General features: G+C 39.5%; 1 protein-coding gene across 2 annotated transcripts in view; it reads left to right on the forward strand.

Annotated features, from left to right (window-relative positions):
* The window catches only part of LOC136885574 (facilitated trehalose transporter Tret1), a 142,419-nt gene that overhangs the window by 107,439 nt on the left and 21,435 nt on the right, over nucleotides 1-13,545 (forward strand). Inside the window, exon 3 of one of the 2 annotated variants that reach the window (XM_067158226.2) lies at nucleotides 10,022-11,473. The exons of the other annotated variant lie outside the window; for it this stretch is intronic. Coding sequence (XP_067014327.2) covers nucleotides 10,022-11,074 — 1,053 coding nt within the window. The 3' untranslated portion in view covers nucleotides 11,075-11,473. Of the gene's footprint in view, nucleotides 1-10,021; nucleotides 11,474-13,545 lie in introns of those variants that run through there. 2 annotated transcript variants of the gene reach the window in all.

The raw sequence follows: 13,545 nt of genomic DNA on the forward strand, positions 1-13,545 counted from the left end.
AATTTAGAATATTAAAATCAATAAGTACCCAACGTATGTACAAGTGCTTAAAAATGAATTGTAATGTTTATATATAGGTGAATTTGGAAAAAATAAAAACTGTATGTGATATACATATGATAGGTTTAATATATTGCACCCAAATTGCCTCATTCCCGAGTGTGCAATATGTACCTACCCTGATTCCCCAGATTTTATACAGAGTGTTTGAGTGATAAGAACATTTTTTCTGTTGTTTATTGGTAGAGCACTGTAAACATATGACGTCAAAATAATGCCCAATTTAAAAAATAAAGTTGAACGTGTGATGTTTGTAGTTCGGGTAATATTTAATTGTGAACGACTTAGGGCTTTGCTGGTATACATCAAAAACTTTTCGAGTGTGAAAACGTTCGCTTCTTATTCGCAGAACGATTTCATACGACGTACGCATGCATACTGCCTGAAGCATGGTACGGCGGGTGGTATACGCCGAGGGGTAAGCGAAGGTATTACATTTCATACAAATATCGCACTCTAATTCAACCCCCTCCCTTGGACAAACTTTCAGCTAAATTTAAAATTTATTTATTTATTTATTTATTTATTTATTTATTTATTTATTTATTTATTTATTTATTTATTTATTTATTTATTTATTTATTTATTTATTTATTTATTTATTTATTTATTTATTTATTTATTTATTTATTTATTTATTTATTTATTTATTTATTTATTTATTTATTTATTTATTTATTTATTTATTTATTTATTTATTTATTTATTTATTTATTTATTTATTTATTTATTTATTTATTTATTTATTTATTTATTTATTTATTTATTTATTTATTTATTTATTTATTTATTTATTTATTTATTTATTTATTTATTTATTTATTTATTTATTTATTTATTTATTTATTTATTTATTTATTTATTTATTTATTTATTTATTTATTTATTTATTTATTTATTTATTTATTTATTTATTTATTTATTTATTTATTTATTTATTTATTTATTTATTTATTTATTTATTTATTTATTTATTTATTTATTTATTTGTCAAACTAAGGAGCGCGATTGAACTTATTAAGCGCAGAATCTCTTCATCCTCTCGCTGTGGTTTTTCTTCCGTTCTTCCATTCATACAGTGGTGGTTCCTATCTTGGGTTCATCAGCAAAATTATGTTTCTTCACCTATTATCCTGATTTTTAAGGTCTTTTTCAAAGTCGTTTATGCAATAGTTCTTGACTTTGAGTGAGAAGGCATGATTAAATATCATTTTTAGTTAAGTCTTTCATTGTCCATTCTGTGAATATGGCCATAAAATTTCAATTATCTTTCTATAATAGTGTCTGGTATTTTATCAGAATGCTGGTGTAATTCAAGAGACACCCTTTTTATATCCATTCCTTCTATGCATACTGGGCTAAGAATATTCCTACGGATTTCCTTTTCTTGTTTTTCTAAATTTTTAGTTAGAGATCTACCTTCAATGATCACGGTTTCGGATGCGTATAATGTATTCAGGCTTGATTACAATGTTATAGTGTTTTAATTTAGCGTTCCGTGGTATTGACCTTTTCGTTGTACCTGTTCCGTGTGATTCTATAGGGCTTCTTTACTTTCTTAACGATTTAATCCGGACGGTTGGATGATTTCCCCTAAGTATTTGAAATTATTTACCTGAGGAATTTCGCCAAACTGAGTTATGTGAGGATTTTAAGTGTTTTTTATTATTATTATTATTATTATTATTATTATTATTATTATTATTATTATTATTATTATTATTATTATTAATTAGTTAATGACCATAAAGAGTCCTCGCCTCTATATTTGTAGGGGTAAATAAAAAGAGATCGTATTTCTTTAAGAGGAATATTCTAAAAGATTGATCACCGAGCGTGTTGGTCGTACGGTTAGAGGCGCGCAGCTTAGCCCTGCATTCCGGAGATGGTGGGTTCGAATCCCACTGTCGGCAGCCCTGAATATGGTTTCCCAGGGATGCCCCTTTTCACATCAGTACAATCCTGGGGTTGTAGCTTAATTGTGACCGCGGCCACTTCCTTCTCACTCTTACCCCTTTTCTACTCCATCGTCGCCATAAGACATATCGGTGTTGGTGCGACGTAGAGCAAATTATAAAAGAAACTAAAAGATTGATCCATGCTCAACTGTAATAATGGGCAGTGCTTTAAAATGCATACAGACTCCTTTAGGTATCATCGGTATAATTCCTTTTCCACTGCTCTGTTTCAACTCTTATGTAACATTTTCACTAAACAAGACTGTTACTAAAATTTTTCATTCCTCCCCTAAAGGAATGGGCCGGGCTTCTTGGGCGTAGACGCCGTCCGTCGGGCCAGTAGATTTGTGGTGGAGATGTATGGAGAGGGCGAGAGGGTTGATGGCCGTGGTCTATGGTAGGAACTATCCAGACATTCGCCTAAGTGCAGGAGAATGGAAAACCACGGAAAGCCATTCTCAGGACAGCCAACGGTAGAGACGAGCACTTCTCCGTCTCCCGAATGCATAGGTGTACAGAGGTGGCCTCTAGCGGAGATGACAGCTGTCGGATTCTGCAACCACCGACAATGAGGAAGAGGATGATAAAACAATCCCTTGAATATTATTTTATGAAGCGAATCTGTGTAAAGATATTGCATTAGTTTATAAGTACTACTGAACGACTCTGTGGGCCGTTACGATATAAGACAAGTCGTTGCTCCCGTGAGAATTACATAATACACAATGCCGTATCCCCTCTCTTCTTTTCCAACGCGGTTGTGTAATAATTATTGTAGGGCAGTTCTGCCATCTGTTGGTGTTATGTATCACTACTACTGTAGCCACACACCTTGCTCCTTACTAGTGACATCTGTCGATTAATGTAAGAATGTGTATCTGATACAATGCAATTTATGCCATCTATGCGCGTACTAACCAACTACTGAGCACCGCAACCTGAACGATTGCCAGCAGCAGAGATTTCTACTCATATCAAGCGAGGATTGACGAGATCCTCTAGGACAGGGATGGTAAACCTATGACACGCGTGCCATTAGGTGACACTCAGGCAACACACTAACACATTTTAACATATAACGTAATACATATACAAAACATAGCACATTTTAATATTACGCTTTAATACTGGCCATATTTATTACACATTTTATTAAGCATAACTGCCAACTTTCCCGATTTACGCGGGAGACCCCCTATTTTCGACAGTTTCTCCCGCCTCCCGATTATTATATTATAGCTCCCGATTTTGGCTTACTTTTTGGTGAACTTCAAACATTGTACGTCAGTGGCCGGAAGTCCTTCACTCATTGGCCACTTTCAAATGAAATATCGGCGTTTATTAATACGAGAAATGCGCGGGAATGTGCGATGTTTATTGAAACCTGTATATCGCGAGGCGTATATCGATTGTAACTCTCTCGTTTTCGCGTGCTATGTTCGTGTTCACATCAGTCTAGTGCGATGTTTATTAAAACCTGTATATCGCGACGCGTATATCGATTGTAAATCTCTCGTTTTCGCGTGCTATGTTCGTGTTTACATCAGTTTAGTCGATTCTAGAGACTAGCTGCTAGATTTGGAGTCTATTTTAGTAATTTAAATAATATTAATGTTACTGGCTTTACGTCCCACTTACTACTTTTATAGCTTTCAGAGACGTCGAGGTGCCAGAATGTAGTTCTGGAGGAGTTATTTTACGTATCGACACGAGGCTGACGTATTTCAGCACCTTCAAATACCACCCGACTCAGCCAGGATCGAATATGCCAAGATTTTATTATGTAGTGACAGCATTTCAAAGATAGCTACTAGTGACTTTTCTGGAGATTTTAGGAGCCATTTGGAGACAATTCTGGCGAAATTTTAATTTATTACTTGACAAAAATAGTATTGCGCTTCGCCTAATCGCGCCTGCACGTGATGCAATGTATTAATCTATGCATTTGCTGAGTAATGTAATCTAAGTGCATGACTGATTCACACGTGTGGAGGATGAGTTCATACTGTTTTCGGAAGGCTTATATCAGAGACCAATCATTTCACTCAGATACTTCCTGTCAGGAAATAGAGATGTGAAATTATTAGCCTTGTAGGCCTCGTATAGCAACAGATGGGTTTTGGGACAACATGTGTTATAATATATACCATAATACTCCTGTATTGCGCAAGACATGTAGAATAAGCAGTTTTGACAAATTGTATCTCCTGACTTTTCCTGATTTTCGTATCAAAATCTCCTAATTTTTGGTTTTGTAAAGTTGGCAGGTATGATTAAGTTAAAATATAAATAAACATTATTATTGTTCAGTGATGTTTGCAAAATGAAATGAGGAAGTATTCAGTCGAATAGATTTATATGTATTGCAATCTGGTACTTAAATGAAGTCAAATGAAGTCATGATTTTAAACGAAAATAACCGATGGCACACTATACAGTAAAATGTTATGAACAATACCTTAATTGACCCACTTAGTCGGTGAAGGTTTACCATCTCTGCTCTAGGACAAGGATGGCAAACCTTTTAGGACTAGTGCGTCAGTTAAGATCTTGTTTATTACTCCCTACTGTTTAGTATGCCATCGGTTATTTTTCCCTAAAATCGTCATGAATCGTCAGCTTGCATTACATATAAATGCATGCGAATGAATGTTTCTTGATTTGATTTCGCCAAGATCACTGAAAATAATATTTTAAAAAATCAGGTAAATTTTAAGAATAAAAATGCTAATGAGGAGTGGAGGAATAGTAAAAATGATGACCTCTATAAATACACCGAAAAAATCTCTGTCACCATGCGAAAGCGAAGGCTAAAATTCTATGGGCATCTAGAAAGAATGGATGAGAAACGGCTAATTAAGAAAATATTTAAGTACATCACTGGACTAAAAGCTTCGACGAAGTGGGTGGAAGAGGTAAAAAGAGATGCAATAGAAAGTGGACTTACAGTGGATATGGTTCACAACAGAAAAGAATTTAGAAGTCGAGTGGACAGCATCAAAACATCCAAGGAGAAACCACCAAAATGTAGACCCAAACTGGTCATATCTGAGAAAGAAAGGAAGATCAGAAGTGAAAGAATGAAGAGGTTCTGGGAGGAGAAGAAGAAGAGGAAGAAGAAGAGAAAGCCTTAAGTTCAATGCGGTCCATAGGCGGCCAAATTCGGAAACAAGAAGAAGTAATAAAATGTCTAAAAATTATGGCCAGAGAATTAATTGTGACATACTTCTTTATTAAAGCGTAATATAAAAATATGCTATGTTCCTAGATTTTCGATCTATTTATTACACGCTAAAAACATTAAAATAAGTTACTGTGTTGGGTGGCGTGAGGAAAAAGTCGTGTTCGCGTGTTTTCTAGTGGCACGCGTGCCATAGGTTTGCCATCCCTGCTCTAGGATATATAATTACAACAGTCATGCCATTTAGCGGATTTTACCGTGGAACCTCTCTTCTTCTTTCTTTTTCTACCGCTTATCCCCACACCTGTGGGGTCGCGGGTGCGAACTGTGTCGCACATGTGGATTTGGCCCTGTTTTACGGCCGGATGCCCTTCCTGACGCCAACCCTATATGAAGGGATGTAATCACTATTGCGTGCTTCTGTGGTGGTTGGTAGTGTAGTGTGTTGTGTTGTGTGAATATGAAGAGGAAAGTGTTGGGACAAACACAAACACCCAGTCCCCGGGCTAGAAGAATTAATCAGAGACGATTAAAATCCCCTACCCGGCCGGGAATCGAACCCGGGACCCTCTGAACCGAAGGCCAGTACGCTGACAGTTCAGCCAACGAGTCGGACACCGTGGAACCTCTCTGTTACTCGAATCTCCAGTATTTCGAAGTAACTTCAATTTCCCGGACGTTTCTCCTATTCTTCACGTGTATTCATTTCTCTAATACTCAAATTTCTTGATTTTTCGAAGCACATGTTTCCTCCCTTGAAGCAAAAAATACTCTGTTACTCGAATTTCCTACGACTTTCACTGTGAAATAGAGCATTTGTTGTTTGTAAGGAACAGTTAACAAGTAAAGAAAGTGTTACAGTACTGCTGGAAGCTAATATGACGAGAACCGAAAAACAAACTTCTAGTGTTGGAAAAAAATCGCCGAAGCCTTGTTGTTTTTCGGGTGTAAATTAACTACCGGTCACGTACGAAAGCAACCCCGAAAGTCGTGGATGGCAAGGTTTTCGAACCTACATGCAGAGTCAGTAGAATATAAATAGCAGTGTTTCTCACAGCGATAAAAACTGTTGAAAGGTATGTGGAAAAAATGAAGGTTGACGGCAAAAACCAGAAGAGACTATTTAGTTTATTCACAAGGCGTACACTAAAGGAAATGGAAATTGCAACACCATGAAGGAATCGGTCGTTTGTGTTGATTTTCAAGATATGGAACGATGCCATGTAGGTATGTAAACGATCAAAGTTTCAGACCCATTGGATTGTTGCTACAGGTCTCCCCACGTGATTGGTCGCGGAGGAATCAACTCCAGTAGACGGACTCTGGTGTAGCGTAGTTGACTTGCAGTCTGTGCAGTGAAGTGTTCCCCGTCAAACATGCCTCGACGACAGAGAAGAGCACGCTATCAACAACTGTCGCCGTTTGAGAGGGCTCGGATAATTGGGCTGTGTGAGGCTGGATTATCGCTAAGGACTGTCGCTGCACGTGCTTGCTGACAGGCATCTACGGTACAACGTGTATGGCGGCAGTGGTCAAATGAAGGTACCCACACTCGTAGACCTGGCACAGGCCCAGCGCGACACACAACTGTGCGAAGAGTCGCCGCATCATCCGGATGACCCGGATGGAACCCCATAAAACATCAGCGCAAATTCGAGCAGCTGTGGCACCCCACGTTACACAAGAAACAGTTGGTAATCGCCTGCGTGCAGCTGGCTTACGAGCCCGTGTCCCTGCAGAAAGTGTTCCATTGACCCCAAAACTGCAACGTGTAAGGCTGGCCTGGTGTCGAGAAAGATCGACGTGGGTCGACGAATGGCATAGGGTCGTCTTTAGTGATGAATCGCGCTTCTGTCTCGCCCGCAGTGATCGCCAGAATCGTGTGCGCCGACGTACCGGGGAGAGGGGCCGCCGAGATCTTATTGTCGAGAGGCACACAGGACCAACACCAAGCATTATGGTCTGGGGAGCTATTGGCTTTAATGTGAAATCACAATTAGTACTTGTTCAGGGCACTATGACATGCTCGACAGTACGTTGATATGGTACTCAATCCAGTGGTTGTCCCTATGATGGCGAACATTGCTAATGGGATGTTTCAGCTGGACAATGCCCGGGTTCACACTGCACGCATCTCCAGAGGAGCTCTCCACGACATCACAACCTTAGAATGGCCCGCCAGATCCCCGGATCTCAGTCCTATTGAGCATGTGTGGGACATGATGGGTCGACAACTGGCCAACCGTCCTCAGCCACCCACAACTCTGGAACCACTGATCCGTGCAGTGCAGCAAGCATGGGCCACAATTCCTCAGGAAGCGATCCCGGGCCTTATTGACTCCATGCCTCGACGAATTCATCAATGTATTGCAGCTCGTGGTGGGCACATCCCGTATTGATTGTTGTCCAAACTTGCTGTCAGAGGGACGTGAAAGTGTAATCATGGAAGCACAACCGAACACTCGTCCTGCATGTTCAATTGCAGCAATGTAGCACCAATCCTTCTGGGTGTTGCTATTTCCATTTTCTTCAGTGTATGTTTGTTTCCCTACTGCACGTTCTGCATTCTATCTTCTAAAAAGTTGTTAAAGTAATTAAAGCGATGCCGTCAAATACGAGTTTTTAGTGTATTTTTAAATAGTGTAAAAAATACTGTATACATTATTAGCCCGTAGATACATACGATTCAATTCTGCGCTATTTATATGCTCAAAAACGGTATTCACTATTATCTCGAAATTTCGATAACTCGAAATAAAATTCAGCTTCCGAGGTGATTCGGAATATCGAGGTTCCACTGTAATTGCAGCAGAAGAAACAGATCACGTCTCCGCTAAAGTACCGCAATAATCAATCAATGTAATGTCATTGCTGATAATAATTAGAGCCCGCGTGTTTACGCTGTAGACATACTAAAGAAAATAACACGCATAGTCTACCCAGACAACAGTTCTGCTAAGCGATTTGCATAAACAGTAGGGTCCCGGCCTATTAGAACCCCTAAAATTTATGTTACTCCCACTACATTACGGAAGAGCAGTTGGACGACAGTTCCTAACAGGTTAATTGGTTTACATTGTAACCAGGCTTATTACTATAGCCCGGATTATATGTAATATAAAAATGAGAAATATGTATGTAAATATGTAGCTAAAATTGACAAAATATGTAGTTGAGTATGTAATAAATAAAACCTAAGCTTTATTTGATGTATTCTTGTACACAGAAAAGGAAACAAAACTGAGAAAAGTTAAAATTGCACACGTTATTCAAACTGTAAATTTCATTTGGAGGCACAATACCTTCTATCTATAGTAAAAGACCTTTCAACTTCACATGAAGTCACTGGCGCGTATTCCAAATTGCCTGGAAAAGAAATATTTAATTGCAGGCTTGTTCAAACAAGGAAGGTCCTTATTAAGAGAGAAGAAATTTCATCTCATGAAACACAGATATGCTTAGAAGAAAAATGTTTCTGAAGACTTTTATGGAAGTGAAGCATGGACAATAACTAGAGCCCGGAATTTTATGCATTAATAGGTTAGAATGCAAACTTACTGGAGCGAGAAGCAAGTATAGTCTACCTTCACAACCACTATGCTATGGGGTTTGCATAATCATTACGGGTAAGGCCCATCAGAACCCCTATAATTTGTGTTACTCTTTCTACACTATGGAAGAGCGGGTGGCCGACATTTTCTACTAACCAAATTAGTTTGCAATCTAACCTATTGCTGCATGAAAATCCGGGCTGTAAGTCAATAACTGAAGACAAAGAAAGACAGACAGACAGGCATGTGACATCAAACCAAGGACTTGGAAGGGATCACAACAGAAGAGTCACTAAATCTGAGTGGAGAACAATGTGACAAAGTTTGTGCAAGGGAAGACTGATACACACAGCTCAAGACACGTAAAACTTGCACCGTCAACACAGCAAAGTGATGCGATTCTTAACGAGTTCGATAGCTGCAGTCGCTTAAATGCGGCCAGTATCCAGTAATCGGGAGATAGTAGGTTCGAGCCCCACTGTCGGCAGCCCTGAAGGTGGGTTTCCGTAGTTACCCATTTTCACACCAGGCAAATGCCGGGGCTATACCTTAATTAAGGCCACGGCCGCTTCTTTCCAATTCCTAGGCCTTTCCTATCCCATCGTCGCCGTAAGACATATCTGTGTCGGTGCGACGTAAAGCAAATAGCAAGAAAAAAACTTCCTCTGCTCTTTCTCACCATGGACCAAGTCAATTTTTCTTTGAAACCTATCCCCCTCCATTCTCTCACACTACCCTACCGTCGTAAAAGGTTATACACACGGCTTTGTCTATAGTTGATCCCTATCTTAAACTTTGCCTTCTGATTGCGAGTACCTCCTGTCATTGTTCTCAAGCAATTATTCTCGCTACCTTCATGTTTGTTATATACAAATAATGAATAAGGTGTCTTGAGTTCAGACAAGCTTTCGCTCCCTACAGCGAAGTCGGCTTGGAAGCAAAACGATGTAAATACTGCACCATTTCGACTGAGAGATGACTTCCATAGAATGCCATTGATTTTATCTACCGAGATTAGAGCATTAACTTTGTTACTCCATGATAAAATTTAATTTCGTACACTACTATCCTGGAAGAATATACCTCCAACATATATATTTTCTCAAACACCTCTGATCCTTGCTTTGAAACGAGGTATATTTCCATGTAGAACATTTCATATTGAGAAAGTCGATACAGTCGAAACACCACAAGGATCGACGTTTAGCCCACCAGTATTTTTGTTCTACACCCTGCTCATATTCTTATGCTGTACTGTTTTCTTCAAACAGGTGGTACAGGTGTTTCTCGGGCGGTTCGTCATAGGCGTTGCAGCTGGTGCGTGTACTGTGCTGGTACCCCTATACAATGAAGAAATTGCTGAAGATTCAATCCGTGGTATACTAGGAGTGTATTTTGACTTCATCGGCTGCCTGGGAATTCTCTTCATGTATGTCCTCGGTGCTTGCCTTTCATACATGTGGTTCACTCTTGTGTGTACCGGTGTTCCTCTCGTCTTTTTTGCAACGTTCTTCTGGATGCCAGAAACTCCTACATTCCTCTTATCCAAACATCTCTTCCTTGAAGCTGAGAAATCTTTACTGTGGCTCCGAAATGGCAGTATAGTATATCACGGACGCACACAGCCTGAGATTATGCGGCTTCTTTCCAGACTCCAAGAAACTACTCGAACAGACAGACCGTCCCTTTTGAATAAGACTACATTCAAAACAGTTGCCATTGTGCTCGGCCTAATGTTTTTCCATCAGATGGATGGTATGAACGCCGTTGTTTTCTATGCGGTTCAAATATTTCAAGATGCAGGCAGTTCAATTTCTCCTTCATGCTGCTCAATTATTATAGGTACAGCTTTAACACTGGCAATTTTAGTTCCTACATTTACTGTGGACAGAATAGGACGAAAACCACTACTGTTAATGTCGTCGATAGCAGCATCAATCTGCATGGCAGTTCTTGCAGGGTATTTCTACTACAAAGATAATGATTTTGATGTTGATTCTTGGAGATGGGTGCCACTGGCATCTCTGGTAACTTACGTGTCGTTCTTGTCCATGGGATTTGGGCCATTGCCATTTTTCATGGTGGCCGAGCTCGTGCCAACAGCTGCCAAGGGCAGAGTGACTGCTTACGCCATTGCCTTTAACAGAAGCATTACGTTCATGCTCACAAAGATGTTCCCTTTCTTCGTACACGACATTGGCGCGTACATAACGTATGGTTTCTTCAGTGGTATGTGCATGCTTGCAGCTATCTTTGTAGCAATTTGGGTACCAGAGACGAAGGGAAAATCACGGGAAGAGATTCAGCTCCTTTTGAGGAATTAGACTAGCATGAAAGTGACGTACGAATAGAAAGTAATATCTGGATTCAAAAAGAAATATGGCAGCTTGTCACAAAGAAAATAATAAAATACAAATATTATCATTTATACATTCACGGCCCGTGCAAGTATTCGTAATGTAATATTTTTGGGATTATGCCGTGTGTTAAACAATATCAACACACTCAACGCGCGTGTCGAAAGGTGTCTTGCTTTTCTTTATCAGGAGAAAACAGAAAACGGAGACACAACGCATAAATGATTGTTAAGAGAAAGTAACAAATAACTTAAAATGGTGCCTTTAGATGCAATAGGGACGCCATTTTAGCCCCATGCTAGGCACAACGAATGGCAGCAGTAAAGCACCACTTTTTGATGTTTCTGATAAGAGGTAGCCGTGATTCACCGATCGCGGTTGTAACTATCTGGGTGTTTACGTATTTCAATCGCCTCCCTGATGACTCTGGGGCGATATTGTTTTATACGGGCAAGAACATCCACTCTTGACCAGGTGTAAAGGCATGATCAGCAACAGCTGATTTATCAGGTCGTGATGTTTTGATGTTAGAATGGGGGATGAAACGGTGTCATGAGGTGTTAGCTGGAACATTGCCAGGGTGAAAGAAGCAGTCCACACTCCGCCATAAATTGGGCCGTTTCAACCAAAAACTCTCGCGCAACCGTCCCAAAACACTTGGTTCACCATTCACAAAATCACGAAAATCCAAGAGGTCGAAAAACACGTCACACGAAAACTGTAACAGGGGATCGCTAAAACAGTTTCAAGCCATGCCGGTTGGCATACTGACTGAGGAGGGATTACTTAATACCCACCTCGAAGGAGAAGCCCGAATTGCAAGAGCGATGCACGCAGCGAATTACGTCCAGTTATTTTGGGGTACCCCATCGTACGCTTCAGACATGTAATTACTTCCTTGGGCTTAAATTAGACAAGCATTTGAAAGCACTGTATTTTGTTTACTGATTCAGATGGTCGCTGAGTCAACAGGTAACTCGACTTTGTAACCTTCTGTGAATCAACGGTAGAGGTGCCAAAACGCGGGTTCTAATCTAACAAACGCAATTGGACATTTGAGAAGTGAATTCACAGTGTCAGGTATTCTACACGTTGATATATTTCGCTTCATACCTCGGAAATATACTTTCCCTCAGGACATAAAATGGCTACCTGCCATTATTTCATTCCTTTTAAACAATTTTCCAAGGTTTCTTTTCAATCATCAAAACAACTTTAGCTTTCAAATTCTGAATTTTCGTACCATGTCACAAAATACTACATTGCAAGTTTTCAAAACTACCTGTCATTTCAATAAGGGCATAAAACTTCTGCTTTCTAAATCCTAACTGTACTGAATCCCATCCTGCCTTACAGCAAATTATCTAAGTAAAACTTGAACAATGAAGGGGTAAGATTAGATCCTTGTGGAACTCATGTTTGAATTTAATGTTAGAATATTAAATTTTACGTGTAACCAGAAATCAAAGTCAATATTCGTGTGAAGGAACATGAGTGAAAAATAATTATAATATTTTAAGTTCCAATGTGATATTTTTGAAAATATGAATACAATTCCTAAATAATATATAATAAGGTTTGTATTACTTTAGTGAGATGAATATTGTTTAATATTAACCATATATATAGTACTACCCTTTATTGTGTAAATACAAAATTATGAAGTATAACCGATGTTCCATCCTTGTTCCTCCAAGGGGTGACTGTCGTAGTGAATAGGTCATATGAGTCATAATTAATGTGATTTAGAGGTATCATTATTTATATTTTTCTTTACATCTTATGCATTGTTTTTCGTTCGTTTGTAATAGTAGATTACACACTTCCTGTCCAGCCCACTCTTCTTCGTCTTCTTCTCTTTCTTGAGGGATTTGTCCCGTGGTATGGCGGGATCCGCCACATGATTCGTTGTCTCCATTTAATTCTGTCGTGGGCCATGTCAGGGTGGAGTTTGACGCTCTTCATATCTCTGTGAAGAGTATCGGACAATCACTGTTTCGAACATCCCTTCAGTCTCCTACCGACGAATTCGAATGTGTAACCCGTCTTCGCTATAGTATCGGCGTCTGCCCTTAGTACATGTCTAAACCATCGTAGATGACTCTCGCCCATCATTCTTGAATCGGTGCAACGCCAAATATGTCCCTGATGGCTTCAAATGGAGATGATGCCAGCTGTCCATCTCAGCATCTTCGTATCCATGACTCCCAGTCGACACTCTGTCTCAGTCTTACTCGTCCAAAATTCTCAATCAGACAGTGCAACAGGCTGGATGACAGTACGACAGATTTTTAATTTGAGATTATCTTTCATCTTCCGGTCGGACGTGACGCCGGTCGTTCTTCGCAGTTTCATTCAGGTTGCGGTTATCTTTGCATTGACCTCTTCGACAGGTTGACAATCAACAGCGATTGAAGAGCCCAGACGTTTGAATCTTG

This window comes from Anabrus simplex, chromosome 14 (assembly GCF_040414725.1).
Source record: "Anabrus simplex isolate iqAnaSimp1 chromosome 14, ASM4041472v1, whole genome shotgun sequence".
Taxonomy (NCBI): Eukaryota; Metazoa; Arthropoda; class Insecta; order Orthoptera; family Tettigoniidae; genus Anabrus; species Anabrus simplex.